General features: G+C 44.0%; 1 protein-coding gene across 1 annotated transcript in view; it reads right to left on the reverse strand.

Annotated features, from left to right (window-relative positions):
• The window catches only part of MSRA (methionine sulfoxide reductase A), a 317905-nt gene extending 293047 nt beyond the window's left edge, over positions 1 to 24858 (reverse strand). The window contains exon 1 of the mRNA XM_075415036.1: positions 24697 to 24858. Coding sequence (XP_075271151.1) covers positions 24697 to 24826 — 130 coding nt within the window. The 5' untranslated portion in view covers positions 24827 to 24858. The remainder of the gene's footprint in view (positions 1 to 24696) is intronic.
• Positions 24859 to 26309: the final 1451 nt, after the last annotated feature.

Consider the following 26309-nt stretch of genomic DNA (forward strand, 5'->3'; position numbering starts at 1 on the left):
CCATATGTATAAACTGACATTGTGGAGGCTTCATTAAAGAAGTCTTTTATTTCTCTTATCACTGGTAACTGAACGTCACTTAATGTACCACCACTTTCAAACAGCCCAAGAGACTTAAAAAGCTATCTAAGTTTGAAAACCAAAAAGTTCTGAGTTTTTCTGTACCCCAGGACGGTTTTCTTTCCCGAAGCTCAAGCCGAGAAAGCAGACAAAAGAAGCTGATTTGACTGAGCCGTGCCAAGTCTTGCCTTTTTTTCTTTCCTCGGCTCTCTCGCTCGCTCTCTCTCTCGCTCGCTCGCTCCCAGCATGGCAACCTTCCCGAGCAGTCTTGGCGGAGCTCCAGCCTGTGCCAGTCTGTCTGAGTTCTTGTTTTCCAAAAGATGCTCCTTGCGAATCAATTAATATATTTAAAAACAGGAAACTGTGGGTCAGTAACCAAATCTTGGCACCAACAACCGCCGCTGCTGCCAAAGCGGCTTATAGATTTCATGGTTTCCTACCTTTTACAATGGATATAACATTTTCGCTCACCGATCGCGGAGCACTGGAAGCCATTCACTGCTCACAGTGATAAGAAATCTGTTCTCTAAAAATGTCCGCATGCGACACACGAACAACCTGCAGTAAATCAAGATCCTTCTGAAGGCGGGCGTATGTGTAATTTTAATAAGCACCAAATACTCCCTAAAATAATATGTTTTCATTCTCTCCTCCCGAGAATCATGGGAAGATGCCAGGAGCAGGAGACGTATAGATTGGAATTAAGATCACATTCGGAAGCCACGCACATTTTAACTTTCTAAACTCCAGCTTGAAAACTACTAGTTCATATCAGTTCCACCATTATTAAAAACCAACCAAAAATTAATATTAAATCGGATCCCAGCTAGTACATAAAAAACCTTCAGCAATCTCCACACATCCGTAGATGCCAATGATGTCATCTGTTAATTCAAAAGCAGAAGTTCTTGTTGTGGCAGTCGTAGAAGAAATGGCTCAGCATCAACCGTTAACTTTGGTGGAAAAATCTTTGATACGTTGCAGGACTTTAAGGAGAGCAAATTATATCTGGAACTTCATTCAGGAGATTCTAAATGACAAGAATTCATATGAGGAGAGTTACAGGAATAAACTTCCTTTTATCTTCAAGCTATTTGCGAAGGCAAATTGCCAACTTTTTAAAATGTATGCATTACATTAATAAGCAAAATAAATTATGCAGAAAAAAAAACTTCCCTAAGTGTATCATTTTTTAAGTTTATGGATACTACTGTTGTTTTGTTGAGAGATTCAATTCAGAGTTCCAGATGGTTGGGGGCTAAGTTGTTATTTCGGACTTAGTGATAAAATCTTCCCAAAGGGTGAGTCAGGGATAAAGTTCCCTCAGCTGAAAAAGGGGGCAAAATATTCTTCCTCAATAGAACACAGGAGCATGCTTCGTTTCTCAGGCTAAGAAAGCCTTGGAGTCTCAGAAGTGTTACTTTAAGATCCACATTTGCCAAAGGTCTTTGGAGGGCAGACTAATGCCTGGCGAGACGGCTGGGTGGGACTGCTCGGCAAGCTGTAAGGCATTTCATTCGTACCTGTCCTGGCCCATCTTTGCATCAGATACACATCTATGATACACCAAGCATTCACTGCTGAATCAACATTTCTTCCCACTAAATTTATCAACAAATTTTGCTTCCCTTGCTCTCCCCCCCATTAGTTTAGCCTACAAATCAAGCTCTCTAGGCTGTACGTCCACGGAATACAACGGGAGCTCACGCACCCAGGGCGCACCGAGATACCTGTATGGAGATACCCAAGTACCAGGTCTGAAACGGGACAAGAAATCAAACAAGTTAGGGCTACGAGGATGGTGAGGGGACTGGAACATCTCTCCTACGAGGAGAGGCTGAGGGAGCTGGGCTTGTTCAGCCTGAAGCAGAGAAGGCTGAGAGGGGACCTTATAAATGCTTATAAATATCTGCAGGGTGGGTGTCAGGAGGACGGGGCCAGACTCTTTCCAGTGGTGCCCAGCGACAGGACAAGGGGCAACGGGCACAAACTGAAGCCTGGGAAGTTCCAGCTGAACATGAGGAAGAACTTCCTCACTCTGAGGGTGACGGAGCCCTGGCCCAGGCTGCTCAGAGGGGCTGTGCAGTCTCCTTCTCTGGAGATATTCAAACCCTATCTGGATGCGGTGCTGTGCAGCCTGCTCTGGGTGACCCTGCTTCGGCAGGGGGGGTTGGACTGGGTGACCCACAGAGGTCCCTTCCAACCCCTGCCATGCTGGGATTCTGTGATTCTGTGAAGTTAAACCAAAATAATAAAGATCTAGCTTAAGCCTTAAGAAGAAACTTTCTAAAGATAACCACTGCTATGTTCTGCGAGAGACTGTGTAATCTTAATTACTCTTTTTTTTAAAACAATAGGTTAATTATCCGACCTTCAGACAGGTGGATAAATTCAACATCCTCCCAAGGATCCCCTTGCTGTGTTTCCAACAGCTGTCACAGACCTATCCATGTTTTTCCCAATAGCCTCCCAACTTAAGAAGAAACATGATTGACTTTAAAATCACATTTTTGCCTCAAAATATTGCACATCCTATCATTTCAATTAGCACCTAGCATCATTATGACAGGCCAACTTGGGAAAAAATTCACCCATGTATAATTTTTCTATTTCTTTTCTTTTGCACACTTGACAGAAAAATCTAATGTCAGTTTGCCTTTACTGAGAGACCATCAGGCATCAACATGGGAACAAAAAGATCTCACAGAAATGCCTGTCAGTGGAATTACTTCTGAAAGCCTATACTACTTCAGCAGTCACTACGAGAAACTCATCTTTTAGTTATCCCTCGAAAACCGTGTGCATTGACAACAGAGTATTTCAGATATATTCCAAAAAATATATAATTCCAACAGAGGTGAACAATTTTAACTATTCCTTCATTACTCTTACTGAAAGTAAGGCAGGAAAAACAAATATATTCCCCAGCAGCCAAACGCTTTCTTGGAAAGAAGAGCCTTGCTAATAGGATGAAGACCCTTATTTTATCTCTCAATAGACACTGCTTCAAACACAGTGGATCCCATTTGCAGAAATGGCTACGCTCTTCCCGTCTTAAAGCGTTTTGTTCAGATGTGTAGTTTACTGTAGCTCTCCTGACTCCCCCTCTCTTCTCTTATATACTCTGGAATTGCAGTTCTGCTCCACTCCACTGAAATTGCTTACACTACCCTCAGTGACACCTTCCAAGATGCATCTTCCTCCAGTTTGAGCTGTCAAAACCTTTCCGTGCAACCAATTCCTCCTCCTTCCCATAAATCACAGAATCACAGAGTGGTCGGGGTTGGAAGGGCCCTCTGTGGGTCACCCTGTCCAACCCCCCTGCCGAAGCAGGGTCACCCAGAGCAGGCTGCACAGGACCTTGTCCAGGCTGGTCTTGAGTATCTCCAGAGAAGGAGACTCCACAACCTCCCTGGGCAGCCTGTTCCAGTGCTGCATCACCCACATGTTTCCACCCCACACCAATCTAGTGTTCCACTCACTCCAATATCCTCCAGACAGGAACAAAATACAAAACTTTCTCCACACCTTGTGTTTCGTGCCTTTTTTTCCACGTTCTCTGCCTGTTTTTCACCTTATTCCCCCATTAGCTTCTCCAATTTGCTTTTCTCCTTGTTGCCGTCCGGGTCTCCCACAGCTCCGACGTCAGCCGTCTCCTCTCTCCTTCCCGCACTGAGGCTGTGGCCTTTGCCACGGGAGGCTGCAATAGTCCAGTACTCAGATCTCAGCTAACTGGACCCACCCTAACGACATCAGGCTCTGTATTAGTAACTCTATAAAGTACTTTTTGACTCTTAACATTCTTCTCTTGAACATTCTCGTATCTCCAGCTACCCTCCTGATATTTCTTTGATGTTATTCTCTCCCAATGCACAAAATACAGAAAGAGCTGAATTCCTCATCTTTCTCTCCAAGCATTCTCCTGTCCATCTCTAGTCCAAATTCGACCATCTTCACTGTTGACAAGTTTACCGTTACAGAACATGTAAGTCTGTCCTTCAGCACCATCTACATCCCCATGCTCACAGAAAAATCCAGAAATTCATTCTTTTGCAATATCTTAAATATCACTTTGACGTTTCTTTTATGAATTAGAAAAAAAGAATATTTATCTGTGCCTTGGTCATCACTCAACTCAAATTCTTTTTTCCAGCTTTTATGTATTTCACCTTGATGCCCCTACAATTTGTTCATTTAAAATTCTCCCGACAGAACTCTCCTGATGTCTTCTTATTCTGCCTTTTCTAAAAATCCCTCTATTTACATATTTTTCCATCTCACTCAAATGCACCTGTGTCTCATAAAAGTAGTATACCTGGATAGCTGTTCTAGTGTACCTGTCGAATGAGCACGATTTCCCACCTCACAAGTGGAAAACTTCAGAACAGAAGTAGTAACTCGTTCATTTAAGCTGTTATATATGGAATCTAATGCAGAAGTCACCCACCAGACTGGCCCTCCTTCCACATAACCATAGCTTATTTTATTCGCTGGCAGGGGAAGCAAATCTACCAGGCAAGCTTTATGAGAAGAATTAACACAAGAGAATGATGTACAAACACAAAAACGCTTACAGGCTTACAAATTCTCATGAAACACAGTAAATGCAGGCCTAAATACAGATAATATAAACTGCAAATGGTAAGAATCACTTGTACACATGAAAAGGCACACCAAAGGTACACATCCATTGGAAAACTCATCAAGACACTTTAACCCCAAACAGCAAATTTTAAAACTATAACGTCAGGTATACATCTCCATTTCCCTTTTTGCCTTCCTTGACAGAATGCCTAAGTGCTAGGGATCAATGAAAGCTTCATCCTGACCACCTGATACAAGAATACTGCTCAAAAGCAGCACGCGCATGACATTCCCCAAAACATTTTCTTCTTCAGAATAAACACGTTCTTAGCATGGTATGTTTGTCATGTCAGGGGAGCTCTGTTAGCCTTTTTGCTGTCACACTCTTGTTATCCTTTCCGGGCATTCCCATTAGAGGTAAGTGAAGCCAGAGGTTTTTTAGGAGTCTAATTTTGGAGCCAGATGCTTTGCTGATTTATTATTAAAGGGTGACAGAAAAAAGTCTACTTTTACCTGGGCTGTTCTTAGGGAGAGATGATGACAATGAATTGCCTAATGACTCTCCACTTTTCTGTTTTTCATTTATTATTAAATAGCCAAACAGTGGTGAAGCTCTAAGAATCCATAAGTGAGTGAATGAAGCTATGACATAGAGACCAGTATTAATGGAGAATGATTACTGAGAGAAATACGGTTGGAAAAGTGAAGAAAAAAAAAAAGAGTATTGCAGCCACACAGAAGAAGCAAAGGAAGATAGCAACAGCTGAAGTGGATGTTCCCAGACTCAACTACAAAAATGGAAAAAATATATGAGAATAAAGGCCTGTAAATGCACGAACAATCTGAAGATAAAGTACTAGATCTGCAAGGACCTCCGGTGTGCACCTCAGGTCCCCCAGACTCCCAGGGCGACCGATCGACAGACTGATGAGACATCCCTGGCAGGGACCACCTACGACAGCTTGTTTTGCATCGTTGTCTATGTACCCAATTAACTTTGCTACAGGATGGACTGTCTTTTTCCTTGGCAGCTGACCACTTACCACCTTCATTTATCATTTATCATCCTGACAACATAATGTATGCATGACTGTGGCCTTTTCCATGGAGGCTGCAGTAGGCAAGCGATGCTGTGGAAAAGGATTAGCATCAGAAATGGATTGTTCCAGCCGAATCCAGCTGAAAATCAAATCTGCACGCCTGAAGTATGCTGCAGTGCGGTGGGTTTAGGGCTGGCACACTGTTGAGTGATGGTCTCCAGCTTTACAAGGCAAGCAAATTGCAAGTCCAAACTCCATGGGAAGCTATCAGCAACTTCCTGAATATTCCTCTGTGGGAATACATTTCAACTACTCATCATCTGCTGGGATGCCACCCCAATTTGAAATTGCAAAATACAGGAGCTGGTCTTCCCTAAATGTGCTCTTCTTCAGCTTTTTGAGGACCAGCTTTTTTTCCGAGTGTCCCACATGGAATTTCAATTCATAGGTTAAAATGTTTTCCCATTCTCTTTGTCCAGTACCACCCAGAACACTTTAGATACATGCATTATACATACAAAGTGTCACAAGGAAGCTTAAACATCAGTTGTACCCTTAACTGCTTATACTTTCTTTTTAGACCTCAGGAGAAAAACAGCTACTTACAAAAATCAAAATGTTAGGAATCCAGCTTCACAGGCATTTGTAACCGTCATTTAGAAAAGCGATTACAGCGTGCAACATGAAAAATATATGCACAGCACTTTAGGTAGAAGTAGTCACCCACAGTGGAATCCACTTACAGTTAACTTGGGTAGAGTGAAAACAGACTTGCAGTGAAGTGGGTATGATCTCTCAAATATCTGCATTGACTATGAAAAAGTATGTTCTGAAATATCACATAACTAAGAAAGAGAAATTATCCAAAATATGGTCAGGTTACCCTCTCATAATTGTCAGTCTTTATGTGAGGAATAAGAACATATTCTTTGTCCTGCACTAAGCAAGGGCTTTACTGTAAAATTCAGGTACAAAGTGCTTTATTTTGTGTACAATATTCTCTTCAACAATTAAATTTTCACAAATTCAATATCTGAAATGGTTCTACAGAGATTAGTATCTCCAAATTCCTCATGTGCATCCAGGCACCAGCCCAGAGAGAACAATTTTCTACTCATTTTCCAATTGCATTATACTTAATAAAACCACAGTGACTTATTTTTACAGTAGTAGTACTCAGGAATGTCTGTGCACAGATATCCACACATATAGGATACATATTTGACGCTGTATTTTTTTCCTCTCTCATTCAAAAAGCTTTTAATTGTTGCAAATTAAATCAAGCACTGAGTAGGTCTTAATTGGTGTGTGAAATGCTCAACACAAGGATGACTCCTTAATGAGGACTGAAGGAGAAATTTAGTCATTTAAATGCAAAAGGGTGTCTGAAAGTCTGTACTTCCACCACCAAAGACCAGAGAGACACCCAAGTCCTGCTGATCTCTACTTCGTGACCACAGGTCGCATCATCTGGACCTGTGTAAAAAGCACAGCCACAGCCACACCACACTCGTACACTCAGAAAAAGGATGGCTGCATCGAAGCTGGTGAAAGGTCTGGAGAACAAGCCTTATGAGGAGCGGCTGAGGGAGCTGGGGCTGTTTAGTCTGGAGAAGAGAAGGCAGAGGGGAGACCTTGTTGCTCTCTACAAGTACCTGAAAGGAGGGTGTAGTGAGGTGAGGGTTGGTCTCTTCTCCCAAGTAACTAGCGACACGACGAGAAGAAATGGCCTCAAGTTGCGTCAGGGGAGGTTTAGATTGGATACTATGTAAAATATCTTTACTGAAAGAGTTATGAAGCATTGGAACAGGCTGCCCAGGGAAGCGGTGGAGTCACCATCCCTGGAAGTGCTCGCAAAACTTCATGACATGGCTTAGTAGGCATGGTTGATGGTTGGACTTGATGATCTTGAAGGTCTTTTCCAACCTGAAGGATTCTATGATTCTATGAAAGTGGCAACTGGGAACAGTCCTCGATCCATGCAAACTCCTGAGCCATGTCTAGGAATCTCAGAGGAACATACTGGTTGACCAGGGCAAAGGCAGACGCCGGATCTCTCTATCAAATCAGCAGAGATGATCTGAGCCATCTGCACCTACGGAGCCGGGGCCCTGATGCAGTTCAGCGCACTGGCACAGAAACAGCCTGCGGTGCATGCAGTGTTGGGAGTCTGAATCCTGCTCTTCCTGAGTGGGATGGTATCCTACTCCAGTAAAAGAGAACAACTTCCAGGTAGTTTGAAAAGCAACTTGATGACAAAGAACGGCACGAGAGACCAAATTAAATCAAACAGCACAGAATTTAGAGAACTTGGCAAGAAAACAAATGCATTAACCCACTCCACAGCAAGATACAAGGTATAAGGTCCTACCCAAAATCCCTTCACTGCTCAAAACAGTGTTTTAAACAGGAATCATGTTCAACTGCCAACAGCATCAGAAGACACTTTTCAGAAGCAGAATGCTCGACTTCTGAAGAAGTGAACATGGCACACGGATACTCTGTTGGTCCTACTGCTTAATTTCAGAAGTTGCAGCTGCGCTCCAGAGCGATTATACCCAAATCACTTAATTTATTATTGGATTTACAGGAAAAATGATAAAAAATAGGAGGATGGTCAGAAAATCCCAGAATCACTCAAAAGAAAAGAGAAAAGATCACTAGCTAAATTCTGAAATTAATATATTAAAGAAGAAACAACCGTAAACATATCTCTGGGTCACCTTACTGGTATTTCTCTTCTTCATATAAAGACATATTAGTACGTTCTGCTTAAGAATCCACCCTCCACATCTGGTTTGCATGCTAATTTCTCCTCTTTCCCGTTCCCTTGCCGAGTAGTAACTTTGAAATTGTCACTCAGGATACTAGTAAAACTAAGCGTTACTACTCTGTGAGCAGTTTATGTTATTAAAAGTTGTCTGAGTGCCACCTCTTCAAGATGAGATTTCATTTCTGCTCCCCATCACACATCACGTCAACCTCAGTAAGTGCCAAAGTAGATTCGCATGTCCCTGTATAGGTAATAAGGAGAATCACAGAATCACAGAATCACAGAATGGTAGGGATTGGAAGGGACCTCTGTGGGTCATCTAGTACAGCAGTTTGCTAAAACCTATCAGGAAACCACCCACTGATTCCATGACTTAGTATTTCATCCTTTTTTAAAGTGTAAGATCCATATTTTAAAGTAGCAGATGATTACAGACATTTTCTCTACAAGACCAGTAGATCAGCTGTCAATCTACTGATCTCATGAATCAATGATCTCCCAAAGTCCCTTCCAGCCTGGATTATCCTATGACCCTGCTCTGCAATATAGCAGCTACCAGTCCCTGTCTCTGCACTCTGTTTTGCTGTCCCCAAGGACAGACAGAGTCATTCCTCTCCCTGCTCACGCAGCCTGCCAGCTAATCCTCCTGTACTGCTTTAGGAGTGGGCTGTGCATCGACTGAAGTAGCCACAGATGTATAACCAGGTGCTGGGATGAAATTTCCAATAGCTGAATGTTTGATCAACCAAAAAGTGCATTTCTGTGCCTCTAAATAGTAAGAAATGAACAGGAAATGTCAGAAACAGAAAGACCTGTGGAGAAACATCAACATCATCCAGATTATGCCTCAATGAAAGCAGACAAGCCAGCACTGCCGTTAACAAGAACCAACCTTTTGTCAGCAAGGGTGCAATACTGAAACATTTCTCCTACCCAACGGACAGAGTTGGCTGCCATTCGTGCAAAATATCTAACATCCCATACGGCAGTCGAGTGTTTTCTGATTACAGAGCAGTAGTCCAGGACGTGGCACGCTCTTGCTGCCCATCTTCAGGCTTTCTACAAGCACTTCCATTGTCTAACCAGAACAAGCACGCCTCGCACGACACTTCTACTTTCTTACTGGGTTCCTAGCAGCAGTTATCAGAAGTCAAATTCCTGAAAAATCAAGCCCAAACTACAGTAGAAATACAGATATAATCTACTTGGCCACATTTCTCAACAGAAAGATCCTGTCTTCAAAACTAAGACAGAAATAATCTCTTCACACAAGTGGCTGAAATACCACTAACTCCAATTTTGCATATCTGCAACAGGAATAAACTAGGAGCAATATATAAGAAACCGCAATAAACATCATTACATATTGCATAGGTTTTTATCTTATTTGCACCACAGACTTCTTGATGTGTATCATTTTAACTCCACTAGAAACTTAAATGAAAGTTTCATATTTATCGTAAAAATGTGCAAGTAACAAAATAAGAGCAATATACAAATGTATCCATACCACTGAAATTCTACACATAATCAATAAAATATTAGCATGCAAAGATAAAGCAACACCTATCACACACAAAACTACAAGCCAAAAAATTCAATGGTTGCAAAGTAAAAATAAATTTAATAAAAATCACATAAAACTGAAGTTAAGGCAATGTAGACCACTGTAATTTGAAGGTACAAATTTGACTGGAAGATATTAATTAAACCACAAAAGCTTTTTAAGCTGAAAAATTCAAAGTAAATACAAATCAAAGAAACACAAAAGGACAAAGACACAGCAGTTAATAACTAAAAAATTCAAACAACTTTCAATATGCCTTATGGTAACCTACTGTAAGGTCTGTCCTGCACTTCTCTTCATTCAAATCAGTTAAAGCACAAGTTGTACTACTGCACTTCCTGAGGGTTCTGAGGGAACTAAAGCTGCTGCACTTCTACAGTTCCGTATGTGACTGACTTAACTCTCATTTAGCATAAACTGACTTTGGAAATCCTTTATTACTGAAAATGTATCTTATTCACCAAGAAATTTATTTTATTTATTTTAACCAAGAAATGTATTTTATTAACCAAGAAATTTATTAACCAAGAAAATCAAAGAAAAGAAGGAAAAAAATTACGATTCTGTGAATCTGCATTTGATCAAGACAGCAAAAGAAAAAAAAAACCTACTTTTGACTCAAGGCAACCAGAATTACCCTTTGGGCAAGAAAAAATGTTCAAGGCTTTACACTGAAAACCAACTACAGGGATAAGCCATTAAATAATATTATCCCCTCAATTAATTTTGGTTGTGCTCCTCTGGGAAAAAACAGAGAAGATAAAAATGATTCACACAAACAAAATTTTCAGCATATTAGAGCATCTCGTCGTGGTAACTGCACTTTTTTACCCTGGAGTAAATGTAACAGAGCTCACCTTTCAATGAAATCGAGACAGATTACTTTGTGTTCACTGCACAACAAAGGCATCCACATAGGCTGTTACCTGGAGTAGTTATTATGCTATAAATCCACACCTGGCTTACACTGAGCTAATCTGTCCGTGTAATCATAACGTAAATCATAACCATGTCGAGTCTGAATGAGTCTCCAGAGCCGTTACTCTTTTCTTTAAGAATACCATATATAACAGAGCTCTGCCATGCTGAAAAGTATGATTATATTTTTTGAAAAGTAATTTATTTTAATAGAATAGAATAGAATAGAATAGAATAGAATAGAATAGAATAGAATAGAATAGAATAGAATAGAATAGAATAGAATAGAATAGAATAGAATATTTCAGTTGGAGGGGACCTACAATAATCATCTTGTCCAACTGCCTGACCAATTCAGTGCTGACCAAAACTTACAGCACGTTGTTAAGGGCATTGTCCAAATGCCTCTTAAACACTGACAGACTTGGGGCATCGACCAGCTCTCCAGGAAGCCTGTTCCAGTGTTTGTCCACCTTTTCGGTACATAAATGCTTCCTAATGTCCAGAATAAACCTCCCCTGGTTCAGCTTTGAACCATTCCCATGTGTCCTATCACTGGATCCCAGGGAGAAGAGCTCAGCACCTCCCTCTCCACATCCCCTCCTCAGGAAGCTGCAGAGAGCAATGAGGTCACCCCTCAGCCTTCTCTTCTCCAAACTCGATGACCCCAAAGTCCTCAGCCGCTCCTCACAGGACATGCCTTGCAGCTCTGCCACCAGCTTTGTTGCCCTTCTCTGGACACATTCAAGGGCCTTCACATCCTTCTTAACTTGTGGGGTCCCGAACTGCACAGAGAATTCAAGGCAAGGGTGCACCAATGCTGTGTACAACAGGATAATCACCTCTTCTGAGCGGCTGGTTATACTGTTTGACAGAGATTAAACCAGCTTTACTCTTTAACAGAACACAGGAGAAGAAGGCATGGGACCTCTCTCTCTCTCCTCTCATCAAGGAAATAAAAGAAAATGGAGAGATGATAAATGACTATGTAGACACAAAAAGAGATAAGAAAAGCAACAAATAACTGAGTCAAAATTAAAACAACATTACAAATACCCACAGCAGTTCATTCCTGGAAAACCCTTCCAAGCGGAAGACTGGGACAGACATGTGATGATTTGACCAACTTCAAACAGCTACAAAATAGAAATACAAGCCAATGGGCTCACGGAAGATTGTGCACTGGCTGGTTAGGGCCACAGCAATGATCCGAGGGCTGGAACCCCTCTGCTGGGAGGAAAGGCTGGGAGAGCTGGGGCTGCTCAGCCTGAGGAAGAGAAGGTTCTCGGAAGACCTTACTGCAGCCTGCCAGTACCTGAAGGGGCCTACAAGAAAGCTGGAGAGGACCTTTCACAAGGGCATGGAGTGACAGGACAAGGGGTAATGGCTTTAAACTGAAAGAGGGGAGATTTAGATTAGATACAAGGAAGAAATTCTTCACTCTCAGGGTGGTGAGGCACTGGCCCAGGTTGCCCAGAGAAGCTGTGGCTGCCCCCTCCCTGGCAGTGTTCAAGGCCAGGTTGGATGTGGCTTGGAGCACTCTGGGCTGGGGGAAGGGGTCCCTGCCCATGGCAGGGGGTGGAATGAGGTGGTCTATAAGGTCCCATTCTGTGATTCTGTGCTCAGCTAAGGAACCTAAAGTGGCCAAGGATGATTTCTAGCAGTGGCACGGCCGCCCAGTTCTCATTCCAGGAGGATTTGGCTCATGTTAAAAGTAGTTTTCACTTACAATATGGACACAGTTTATAAATAACAGATAACTCTAATTTGCTATGGCTATGTTCGCTATAAAAAAAAGGCAAAAGCAAACAGGTGCGTCCCAACCGTGGAGGGGAATTGTCTATAAAAAAGTTAAATCTTCCACCCCTTACCACCATAAAACAGTGGTGGGGCCTACCACCACTGTTTTACGGTGGTAAGAGGTGGTAGATGCCTCATCCCTGGAACTATTCCAGGCCAGGTTGGACAGGGCTCTGAGAAACCTGATCTAGTTGAAGATGTCCCTGCTCATTGCAGGGGGGTCAGACCAGATGGCCTTTAAAGGTCCCTTCCAACTCAAACCATTCTATGCTTCTACAGTTGCCTAATACAGCAAAGACAGGATGGCTGTCACCACACTTTAGCTGGTTATAACACCAATGCCTCCATCTGAGCTGGTCACTAGCCACTGCCCTTGCCACCAGCGGAAGAAAGAGGCATTCTGGGGGCACTGCTCCCCTGGTTTAAATGTCTTTTGACATTCATCATGTGATGAATTAAACATGCCAAGTGTCTGCTTTACCTATAAAAGTGTAATTCTGTGTATTGCCGTAATAGTACTTGCAGCAGCAATTCAACAGCACGTACAGTCCCTCCCAGTGCCCTATCCCAGCTCTGTGCCTGGTACAACATGAAGATAAAACAAGGTTTCTTCCCCCATACTCTCCCATCTGGTGTGGAAAGAGCAGGAGCAATGAGCAACCTAATCCCATGTCTCTACCTGTGATACACATTCACCAAGCGAGCATTACAGAGGCACATGGGCGATGCAGGGCACAACCCGATTTACTACACAGTGTTTTAGCAATGCCTACTTGTATACGAATAGCTGCAACAGCCCATCATATAAAACCAGCTTAGTCTTCCCCATAAGCATATATGCTAACCTCATGCTAGTGCGGCTATGATGAAGCCAGCCAAATATCAAATTGAAAAAGAACATTTGTTCATTCAAGTTACACAGGCACAACTGAAGACACACCTGGCGCCACAGATCTTTCACATCCGAGCACAAAAGGCTTTTAAATCGTAGCATGGAGACCAAGTGAAGGAAGTCAGATGTTTCTCTCCATCTTCTTATTTTCTAAGTCAAAATCACAAAACTACCTAAATGTCAGGTCAATGTCATTCATGCAAAAATTGCACTAAAGGTAAATGGACATAATTAGCCAAAGAAGTCCAACGTATCCCAGGATCCACACAAAATAACATAAAATATTCTCTAGGGAAAAAAATAATCTGTGTAAATATAACCCTTGTGTTTAATTCTCATAACTGACAGGTTTATTTAACAACACAAATTTGGCAAATTCAGGTATTACATCCCTTTTCAAAACTGCAGCAATGAGAAGCTATTGAATCCTGTGTGCCACGCCACTACCTTTTACTAGAAATAATTATCCTCTTTTATTACACAACTCTGATTCCTCAGAGCAGCATCCACACATAATCCTCTGAATAAAGAACCTCTGGATTCATTTTTCACTTCGGAGAGGGAAATTACGGTATCAGCAAGAGGAGTCTCCTTCAAGCCTGATTTGCATTCAAGAGGCTGCCAGTTGGGTAAAGTTTCTCCCCATTTAAGTAATTCTGTTTCCCAGCAACCCGCGCTGTTGCCAGGAGAAACCCCGGGGAGAGCTTCCTCCGCACCCGCCCCGCCGCAGTCCTGGGGGTACAGCTTTGTGCAGCGCCGCTTCATGCCAGCGCACACATCCGACTGTGAGCGGCATGCTAAGCAGTCCGCCAGGAACTCCAGGGACTCGAACACGAGACCTTGTTTAATTTTTTTTTAAATTTTTTTTTTGGAGAGGGCTTAGTGATGAATGACGTAGCCCTTTCTATTGCAGTGTAGTTAGAGGTGATAAGGCAGCGCAGGGTGTTTTCATTGGGGTGGTGTTACCTTGGGAGCAGCATTTGACAGCTGGACGTGCAGCTCTGTAAACATATTTCCTGTACGCTTTTCATCTATCCAGCATGGTGTGTGCATGCTAACTTCCTTTTGGTTGTTGTTTTCCAGCTGCCAAGAGCAAAAAAGCACATGCAAACAACAAAAAAATCCCCTTCGATTGACTTAACCTTTGCTTCTCCTTGCATCACCTTCCAAAAAGTAAATGTAACGGGTGGTTAAAAAGTAATTCCTTTTTCCCAACGACAGTACAATATTTATAGTTGTACACTTGGCTTGAAAGCGAACTGTTTGTTTTTTAGATATAAATACCTGACAGGGTGGAAAAAAAAAAAAAAGAAAGAGAAAAAGCCATGGCATGTTAGTATAGACACGATTTCCAAGCAAATTCACAGAATCACAGAATGTTCGGGGTTGGAAGGGACCTCTGTGGGTCACCCAGTCCAACCCCCTGCCAAAGCAGGGTCACCTACAGCAGGCTGCACAGGACCTTGTCCAGGCAGGTCTTGAATATCTCCAGAGAAGGAGACTCCACAACCTCCCTGGGCAGCCTGGGCCAGTGCTCTGTCACCCTCAGAGGGAAGAAGTTCTTCCTCCTGTTCAGATGGAACTTCCCAGGCTTCAGTTTGTGCCCATTGCCCCTTGTCCTGTCACTGGGCACCACTGGAAAGAGCTTGGCCCCATCCTCCTGACACCCACCCTTCAGATATTAGTAAGTATATATCAGGTCCCCTCGCAGCCTTCTCTTCTCCAGGCTGAACAAGCCCAGCTCCCTCAGCCTCTCCTCGTAGGAGAGATGTTCCAGTCCCCTCACCATCCTTGTAGCCCTCCACTGGACTCTCTCCAGTAGCTCTTCATCTTTCTTGAAGTGGGGAGCCCAGAACTGGACACAGCACTCCAGACGAGGCCTCACCAGGGCAGAGCAGAGGGGAAGGAGAACCTCCCTCGTCCTGCTGCCCACACTCCTCCTAATGCACCCCAGGATCCCATTGGCCTTCTTGGCAGCCAGGGCACACTGCTGGCTCATGGTCAACCTGTCGTCCACCAGGACACCCAGGTCACTCTCCGCAGAGCTGCTCTCCAGCAGGTCCACCCCAAGCCTGTACTGATGCATGGGGTTGTTCCTCCCCATCGTCTCACACCTACTTGTAAAGATGTTGTAGTTACGAATTTCGGAAGTTGTCTTTCAGATAATAAACAATTACTGGGAGTGAGGTGCTTCCACAAAGAAACATACTCTGCCTTGCATCCTTTCCGATCTGAATCTCAGCACACACAGTTAAATTGTAATGAAATTTAATAACTTATGGAAATTGATGGCTTGAGTGTATTTGAGGCAGAGATTGTCTCTTGGAATGAAGAAATAAGTAATTAAATCTTCTGAATTAGAAAGGTAAATTGAAATTTGAGAAATGCTAGACCACATATGACACTGCTACTCAACATGCTCCTGAACCATACTTCAGTGGAAGTCAGACCTCGAATTTTTTGGCCCATATTCCACATAAACTTCAGCAAAAAAGGAGTAACTAGTTAATTCTTTACGTAAAGCACTATATCAGATAAATAAAGTGGTGGAAAATGTTAAGAAATTAATCTTTCTAAACCTTAAGAGAAACTGTATTTCCTTGTAGGTATTTTTCTGAGTCATAATCTCACTCAAGAATCTCTGTTTTAGACCTACAATACAGCGATATTAAATTCATGTCAGAAAAAAAGTATTATATTTGCCCATGATTAAGAAACTTTTTTAATCATTAAAGGAAAAAATATCTAACATTTTTCATTTAATTCCTGATACTCCACTGAAAAAATATCTTAGCAAACATCGAGCTTACACTTTATTTTGCAATTCTATTGTGAAATCTTGTGCCTTGCACAATTTGGCAAACTGTCAGAATATCAGAGAAAATCTGTTTAAAACTTCTCAACCTAACACTGCATACACATTTAGGCACAGAATAAGCATAAGGTACCAGATTTTCTCCCTAATTCTGCACAGTACAAAGAGGCTACAAAACCACGGAGATTTCCATGACATACTAATTCACAGGTATCAAGAGATGGGGCTGCCCCACTCAGCAGTCCTCCATTTTGCCATTTGCCCTTGGTAGGAAAGTACCAATAATTGAAGGATCAGTCATTCAATGATCACAGCTCAGTGATATCCAGTACGCTTTGTCAGTGCAATGCCCCTGTATGATTCCAAGTCAGCATAATTTAAAATTTAATGACAACACAGATTCACTAACCGTTGAGAAAACTACTGGATGATCCCACGCCCACAGAGATCAATTTCCACCGGGAAGTCTTTATACCAGGCTATGAACATGCATAAGAAAAGTTATGCTCTTTTAGCCCCTGCATCCTTCCACTTGCTCGCAGCAGCATACTCAGTCCAACCAGGAACCTCCTCCAAGGACAGGGGATGAGAAAAATGAAAGCATCAGAGCACAGGCCACTAGTTTGACCGCTGTTCGGGGTTTTGAGAATGGTAAAAAAGATTAGCATGGACAGAAATTCCACTGAAACAAACAGCTACAGAAGCAAAACAATTTAAAGGGTTATTTCTGCTTCTGAATGTTCTGTTTGGAAACCATTGAGCTTCAAAGACATCCAACTAAATACAACATTAGAAATCAACTAAACGACTCCTAACAGGACATATGATTCCTAAAATCATCTCATTAAAAATTTCTTGTGAAATAAATTGCATGTAAGAATATAAGGTATACTATTCTTCAGGCAGATATTCAGTCGGGGTGGAATCCAATCTGTCTATACCCTGGGAAAAGCAAGTGCTACTTCAGCAGGCAGCGGACAGAACAGAAAGAGTAAAGCAGCTCCCATAAAATACCTGCTTATGTTCTGCACACATTTAATGGAAAGAAGTGTCTCTCTGAAAAAGAGCAAGTGATCCCTGTTGTAACACTTCAGTATACACTCCAGGAGCGTTAGAAAAAAACTCACATACCTCCACTCCGCCTGGGGAAATCTGAAACACATTTCAGAAGTATCTTCCAATCACTTGGACTCGGAGTATCCTGCGAGACTGACAGCATGTCCCACTGCAACGGGTCAGACTGTTACACATGCAGAAATGCCAAAGTGGCGTGGCCAAAAACAGAGCAGACTTGAGGGTCTGGCTCCAGCCTCCTGCAGTCACTTACAGAAGTCCCACCACTCCAGGTATGCTTTGACCAATTATTTTGATATATCTGCTGAGGATGTCATTTCAGCCTCCCAACAGAGGAGGATCATCAAGATCCTGAGGGAATTCTGTAACCGTCGAAGTATCCTAGAAAAGATGGACACTGCTGATACCACCATGGAGGATTTACAGAGTCACAGCACAGCAGTTGGAAGGGACCTCTGGAGATAACCTGGACCATCTGCCCTACTCAGAGCTAGGTCAGCTAGCGCAGGTTGCTCAGTACTGTGTCCTGCCAGGTTTTGACTATCTCCAAGGATGGAGGAGCTACAACTTCTCCAGGCAACCTGTTCCACTGTTCAACCAACCTCAGAGAAAAAAAAGAAGTTTCCTTCTTGTGTTGAAATGGAATTTCCTGCATTTCTGTTTGTGGCTGTTGCCTCTTGTCCATCCATGGGGCACCAATGAGCAGAGTCTGTCTCCACCTCCTTTACTCCTCCCCACCAGTTATTTATACACATTGGTACGATATCCCTGAGCACCACGTCCCAGCTTAACAGAATTTAGGCAGAGCCACCCTTTCACTCAAAGACCATGTATTTGTTTTAACAATATCAAGGCAACTAAACCTGAAATATTCCAGTTACATCTGAAGACGATAAAACAATGAGGGTGAGACTAGAAACCTATCAAAACCTCAGTTTCCTACGGTCACTAGCCACATTCTTCTTCAGATGTCTCAGCAAAAACATTCAGTGCAACTTTTTCTTGAGTGCAGTACGTTAAGCCGAAGTACTAATTCCACCTAGAACTGAAATTCACTGTTGTACGAATTTCATGTAAAATATACAGACTTGGAATTAAATCAAACTGTCGAAGCAAATACAGATCAATTCATAAAGTTACAACTAGAATCAGACACTATACCAATGACTTCAAAAGCTCTTAGGTATGCAGCACATGATCACTTAAACACAGAGCTCCCAGTGCAACACTTTAACCCAAAATGTTAGTTATCCTTTGGTATACAAACAGGAAAATATTGAGCAGGAACAAGACTGCAGTTGACATGAACACTATCACCAGTAAAATCCTGTGTCTGCTTCTGATATCCAAACTCATGATAGTTAAGGAAAAGAAACAAAAATTAATAAATGATCGAAAACATGCCTTCTGCTGACAGAATAAAAATTCAGTTTGCTTGGTTTATGTCTGGTTGAAGTATTTTCTTTTTTAAAAAATAGGCTAACCAGCAATTATTATATAAATTTCTTTTGATGAAAACCAGAAAACATACTACCACGTTTTCATCGTCATGAAGAAAACTGCACCAAGCTGCAATGGTTGGAAGTTGAAACATAACAAAGTGATTCAAAACATGCACCTTTTTAATAGAGAGAGTTGTGAACCATTGGAACAATGTATGAAATTTTGCAGTGGATCCTCTGTCAAATGACATTTTTAATCAATGTTTTCTTTAAAGAGCACGATCTGATTCAAGCAAGAATTAATTCACGGAAATGCTGTGCTCTTTTTCATATGGAAGGTCAGACTAAAGTTCACCATGACCTCCTCCACATTTGTAATTATTGTTCTATTAATCTATAAATATAAAGCTAAGAGGCTTAATAGGTTTAAACCACCATTAGACTGTCTACTCATGAGCTGTACCTTTACTGCCTCAAAAAAGTTAACCCACTACAGATGTGTATGTTACAATCTAAGTACCTCCGCCAGGAACATAGCTGAGACCACAGAGAATATATTTCCTGACACTACTCATTGGGAGCAGTTGTACAAAACATTCCTTTAATTTACTATATTCTCCTATCTCACGCTACCTAGCAGAAAAAAAACTTGTGTGTATGTGCATATATATATGTTATTATACAATGTCTTGCACAGGACGTTCCCTCTACATTATCAGGGATTCTTGACTAGTGCTCCCACCACTATCATAAAATAAAATAGTCAATTAAATAGTGTAAGCAATATATACTCACATACTCATAAAATACCACCATGTTTCAGCAGTAATGTAACTATAATTAATTCTGAAAACTAGAGTTACACTACAAAGGTAGAAGCAATAAATGTGATTTTCCTATAAAGCACAACATCGTACTGCGCCATTATATGAAATCATATGAAAGGAATAATTTTCAAAAACGAATGCAGCAGCTCTACTGCAAGGAAAGAAAACAGCACAACAAACTCTAATTCCCAGATTATGAAATTTGTTGAAGATCAGTTAAATCCAACTTGATTACAAAAAGAGTAAGGGAAGCTTACTAACGTTTGTATCGTTTTCAGCTCTCAGTATTGTATTTTATCCCTGTTTAACTGACTTCTACAAACAGAACCCTTTGTACCACAAACCAACTACTTCCAGTCACTTCACAGAAATCCGTATAATATACAAGGTTTAACGGCGCAATTTTCTTAGACTCAGATCCTAAATTACAACCAAACAAAAAAGTTACACAGACAAGGTCAAATCTCACATAATCCGATGGTCAGTAAGTTTCAAGGGAACAGAAATGCAATTTAGCTTTTCACAAGACTAGATTAAATGCAACTTTCAAGCTGACGTCGTCAGCCGTCTTTTCCTCTTTTTGGACTGCAGCAAAGGAGGGAGCAGTCTGAGCTGGTCTCTGTACTCACAACAATTTGTGAACAGCCATCAAGAACCCTCAGCACGAGAGGTTCATCACTGAACAAAAAATCTCACCAAGGGGCAGAGAACATTCATCCTCATCTCACACCCAGAAAGCATCAGGAACTTGGAGCATTGGGACCAGGATGCGCAAGCAGGTGCAATGCAATTAACACAATGTGCAGGAGGCACCAAGAGAGCCCAGAAGTGCCACTCACAGAAGAAAACCCTCCGCTGCTGAAAACGCTTTCCAGGACACAATGCCCTGACCCGGACGGCACTAACCCCTCCGGTACTTCAGCAACATCCCTCTGGACTGAACTCCTGAGAGTGGTCTCCGGCTGCGGGGAGAGCCCGATGCTCCTCCACGGGGATCGCAGAAGCAGCCTCACCTTCGAGAGCTGTGCCCTGGCAGACCTAGTCGCTGCACCACAAGAGAGGGAGCTGCAAGAAAAAATGAGCATGTATCTCAGCAGGGATGAGGAGCAGGAGATCAGCAGAATCTTCAAAGAGACCACACAGACAAGAAGCTAAGTGCTTTGCAGCTCTTCACCTAGGAAACAGTTAGAGGCCCTCAACATCATTGAAGATGAACAGGATGGGCACCTCAACCAGATTCGGATCGGTGCTCGGCACCACTTAAAGGTCTGGCAGATATTGTGCTCAAGTGTCTGCACACTAAAGCAGAGTTTGTTTCACAATGAAGAAGACTCAGATGTCTGAGTGTGGTCACCTACCTATAATGTGACAAGAATCAGAGACCTGGCACAGCACACCCAACTTGAGTAGTGTCATGGATGGGCACAGGGTATGCAGGAAGGATTGCCACAGAAGAATAGGATGGGGAGCAGCATTCTACTGAAATGAACTCCTTCATAGCACAGAGCTCCAGTGTGAAACTAAAGCCACGTCTGCTGAGAGTCTCCGAGTCAAGATCAGAGGGGAAACAGGGGAGTTGGTGGGGTTTGGGGTCTGCCACACAGCAGCTGACAAAGAGGAGGTAAGTGGGTGAGGCTTTCCACAGAGAGCTAGCAGCAGTCTCCAGACTGCTGCCCCTGGTTCCCCTGGGCAATTTCAGTTCCCAGACGTCTGCTGGGAGAGTAACATCAAACTGTGCAAGTGATTCAGGAAGCTAGTGACAATTTTGATATCAGAAGTGCCAGAGGGAGCAACCAGAAGTAATGGTTGGTTGTTGACTGGCTGTTCAGAAGCAGGGAAGAACCAGTGGCATTGCAGCAGGAGATGGCAGAGAGCTGCAGTGACCACAAGGTGACAGAGCTCAGGATCCAAAGGAAGGCTAGAAAGGTAAACAGCAGATTTAGCATTTTGGACTTTGAGAGCTCAGACTTTGGCTTATTTGGGGCATTGATTGTCAAAGGGAGAAAGCAGCCTTCAGGGTGCTCTGAATTTTGACGAAAGCTGTCTAAAAGAACTAGGGAGCAAAACAGCATGCAGAAAAATTGTGAACTTCATCAGAAAACACAGAGGTGCTTAATGGACTAAAATCCAAAGAGAGAGCGTACAAGACAGAGAAACAATAACAAGCAACAAAGGAGGCATACAAAAGCATTGCCTAGGCATTTAGGCACAAAATCAGAAAGGCCAAAACAGGAGTTAAAACTAGCTAGGGACTCAAACGGCAACAAGAAATGATTCCACAAAAACGACAGGAGTAAAATGCAGCTCAGAGAAAATCTAGATGAACTGATGAAAGCAGAAGACAGCCTAGAAGTACTACAGAAAAAACTGGAGTACTCAAAACCTCATTTGCCTAAGTCTTCACAAAGACTGCTCCAAAACCTCTCCATTCACTGGTGTAGTCAGAAAGAAAAGCAGCAAACAATGTGAGAAAAAATGGGTGACAACCACTTGAAGAAGCTAAATGTGCTCAAGTCCCAGGAGCCCCATGGAGTTTTTCCAGAGCTGCAAGGCAAGCTTGCTGGTGTGACCATCAGAACACTGTGATACATCTAGATATAATGATATCTAACAAAATCACAGTGACTGGGGAGGTCTCTGACGATGTGATCTGGGCTACAGGAACAACCATTTCTAACATAGGCAAAAAGAGGATTGAGGAGCTATAGGCTGCTCAGCCTCAGCTCAGTCGCAGGACAGATCACGGTGTATGTCCTCTTTGAAATTATTTCCAAACACAAAGAGAACAAGAAAGCAATCAGGAACAGTCAACACAGTTACCAAAGGCAAATCATGCTTGACCAGCCGGGCTGCCTTTTGCGATGAACTGATTGGCTATGCAGATGAGGGCAGAGCAGTGGATGTAATACATGTTGACTTTAGCAAGGCTTCTGACACCGCCTCTCACAGTATTTGCATTTGGAAGCTGAGAGAGTACTGGCTGGAAGAACAGCCTGCCAGGCACTAGACACGTCAAAAACGGGCAGGACCACCAGACTCATAAGGCAGCAATCAATATCTGGATGTCTAGTGGGCAGCAGGTTACCCCAGGGGCTGGTGCTGGGGCCAATACCATTCAATGTCTCAAATAACAACATGGCTGATGTGACAAGAAACACGCTCAGCAAATTTTGAGGGCAACGCTAAACAGAGAGTGAGAGCGGACACGCCAAACAGCGGGGCTTCAGTCCAACAAGACCTTGAAAAATTTCAGGTCTATGCCAACAGAAACCTTATGAAGGTCAACACGAAGCGCAAGATAATCCCAGCCTTGCTGGAAAAGGACCTGTGATTCTGCTGGATACCAGCTTAAATAGAAACTAACAATGCACTCTTGTTGCAAATAAAGTAAACTGTGTACTGGGCTGCATTACAAGCAGCGTGGACAGAAGAGTAAGGAAACACACTCTCCTCTTTGCTGTACTGGTAAGAATTCACCTGTATACCATGTCCAGTTTTGGGCCCTCAGTTCAAGAAAGAGACATTAATACAATGGCAAAGGTCAGCAAGGTCAATGGTCACGCTGGTCAGCACACAAACCTACAGAGCTTGCAGCAGCTGGCCGTGTTTCAGCTGGTGAAGTGTAAACTAAGGGGCAATTATACAACAGCTTAATAGGGAGTGAGAACAAAATTCTTCTATCTACGGAGTTACAGAACATAAAATGGGCCTAGTGTATCTTCTGTCCAGGCTTTTATCAACGAACAACATGAAGGTGCCACTTCAATCTAGGCAATGTCATACTCTTGGTATCATCTGTAGCGTTCATTGCCCTAACGACATCAGCCCCATCTCTGCACCGCTCCTTTGGGTCCACCTTCTTCACATCCGACACAACGCTCTTCCCGCTACCTTTAATGTCACCACTACCTTCTTGCTACCTTCAGCATTTTCCCAAGTAAAGTTTTCCTATGCTCTCAAATACTTCTGTCACTGGGCTTACGCCATCATCCACTTATTATTCTCCCACCAGCACTTATGTACCTTATGTATTTAAGGTGTTTTTTTCTGTAAGTTCACAGACTTTCTTAAGGACTTTAGGTGGCTGGAGTGAAGATACATATAAATAAACACCTTGTAAAATGGGAGAACGACCATGCACGTTACAGCACCCATGTGCCAGTAAAATTCCCCTCTAACGGTGATGAAAGTCCTCTCGCAATGTTTTCAGTTCCCAGGAGGGCTGACAGAAGGTAAAACTGCTTAATTCTAGATTGCTGCTTTGCCTACCTGACAGCACACACGTACTCAAAGCAGAAGTCAGAGTACTGCAGAATCGTTGAAAGAATTACGAAGAACTTAAAAACACTTGGCAAACATTAGGGTTAGAACATCCACACCATGCTTAGGTATTGTTTTGAGGTATTATAATTTAATAGTAAAGGTATGGGCTAGGGAAATCTGTTTAAAACCCTGACTAGGACTACTATGGCCCTAAAAATTAAACAGAAAACTGATCTACGGCCTAGAGAACCACAGGTATGTGCTCGCTGGCTGCTCCAGCAATCGATTCATCACGACAGGAGTGCACAGGAAGCGTCATTACGCAGCTAAATCACGAAACAACTGCGCTCCCAAGGCACCCTCCAGACCCTCGGCTCCTCTTCCCCGGCCTAGCGCGTCCCGCCGCTGGCCGCCACCATCTTGCCGCCCCCCCTCCCCTCACGCCGCGCCGCCGCGCATGCGCCAATCCCAGGGCGCAGGCGCCGCCCGCCCGCCCCGCTGGGGAGCGCTGCGCGCATGCGCTCAGGGGCCGGCTGAGGGCGTGGCGCCGCCTCCCTGGGGTCTGCGGCCTCCCCTGCCCGGCCGCCGGCAGCGCGGGGAACGGGAAGGGAGGTGGGGAACGCGAGCGGGGCCGTCCCTACCCGGCACCGGGATGCGCTGGCTCCTGCCGGGGAGCGCTTCGTCCTTCTGCGGCAGCCGGGAGGCCGAGTCGCCCATGCGGAAGGTGGAGCTGCGGAGCGCGCGGAGGAGGCGCCGCGCCGCTGCCGGCATCGCCCCTGAGGGCAGTCGGGGGATGGCGGCGGGGGGGGGGGGACGGGCGGCGGGGCCCGGGGACCGCCCCCTGCCAGGGGGTTCCGGGCAGCGCCGGGCCTTCCCGCCCCATCCCCGGCCCGTGTGTCCCGGAGGGTGTGGAGGGGGCAGCCCGCTACCCCCGCCGCCTCTGTGACCCGGGGGGGGCACCCCCTTTTCCCTGTGCCCCAGCGCGGTGTCACAGAATCACAGAATGTTCGGGGTTGAAAGGGACCTCTGTGGGTCACTCAGCCCAACCCCCTGCCCAAGCAGGGTCACCCAGAGCAGGCTGCACAGCACCGCGGCCAGGCGAGTCTTGAATTCATCTCCAGAGAAGGAGACTCCACAACCTCCCTGGGCAGCCTGTTCCAGTGCTCCGTCACTCTCAGAGAGAAGTTCTTCCTCGGGTTCAGACGGAACTTCCCAGGCTTCAGTTTGTGTCCCCTTGGGTGTGGGTGCTGAGGTGTGGAGAGAAACTCAACAACCCATGGAGAGTTATAAAGCAGGTATGTGTTCATTGCGGCGCTGGGTGCGAGGGGGATCGCTCCTCCTCACTTGCACACCCAGTCACAAAGCAGGCACCTATTTATTGCAGTTTATTGAAGTAGGCATGATTATTATAATTATTTCTAGGAATAGGCGTGATTATTATAATTATTTCTAGGAATTTATTATCATACTCCGCCCCTCTTTGCACCGTGTCGTGTGGTGGTCACCTGTGGGGGTCTTCTGGATGAAGGCTCGTAGTCCTCACTGCCTGCTTTCACCTTTGGCTCAGAAATTCCTGAATTCTCTGTGTCAGCTGAGTCCCAAACCATACAACCAGTTTCAGCTGCAGAGTTGCTTCTTACAGACAACAAAGTTCTGGTTATCAGTCCTTACCAGTCCTTGTCTCTCTTTGTTTGTCTCGCAAGCAGTCCTTGTGTCCTGTCCATCTACTCAGCCCTAGTGAGGCCCCATCTGCAGTACTGTGTCCAGTTCTGGGCTTCCCACTTCAAGAAAGATGAGGAGCTACTGGAGAGAGTCCAGCGGAGGGCTACGAGCATGATGAGGGGACTGGAACATCTCTCCTACGAGGAAAGGCTGAGGGAGCTGGGCTTGTTCAGCCTGGAGAAGAGAAGGCTGAGAGGGGAACTTAGAAATGCCTCTAAATATCTGCAGGGTGGGGGTCAGGAGGGTGGGGCCAGACTTTTTGCAGTGGTGGCCAGCGACAGGACAAGGGGCAACGGGCACAAACTGAAGCACAGGAAGCTCCAGCTGAACATGAGGAAGAACTTCTTCCCTCTGAGGGTGACGGAGCCCTGGCCCAGGCTGCCCAGAGGGGCTGTGGAGTCTCCTTCTCTGGAGATATTCAAGACCCTCCTGGACAAGGTCCTATGCAGCCGGCTCTGGGTGACCCTGCTTCAGCAGTAGGGTTGGACTGGGTGACCCACAGAGGTCCTTTCCAACCCCTACCATTCTGTGA

Source organism: Opisthocomus hoazin, chromosome 2 (assembly GCF_030867145.1).
Source record: "Opisthocomus hoazin isolate bOpiHoa1 chromosome 2, bOpiHoa1.hap1, whole genome shotgun sequence".
Lineage (NCBI taxonomy): Eukaryota > Metazoa > Chordata > Aves > Opisthocomiformes > Opisthocomidae > Opisthocomus > Opisthocomus hoazin.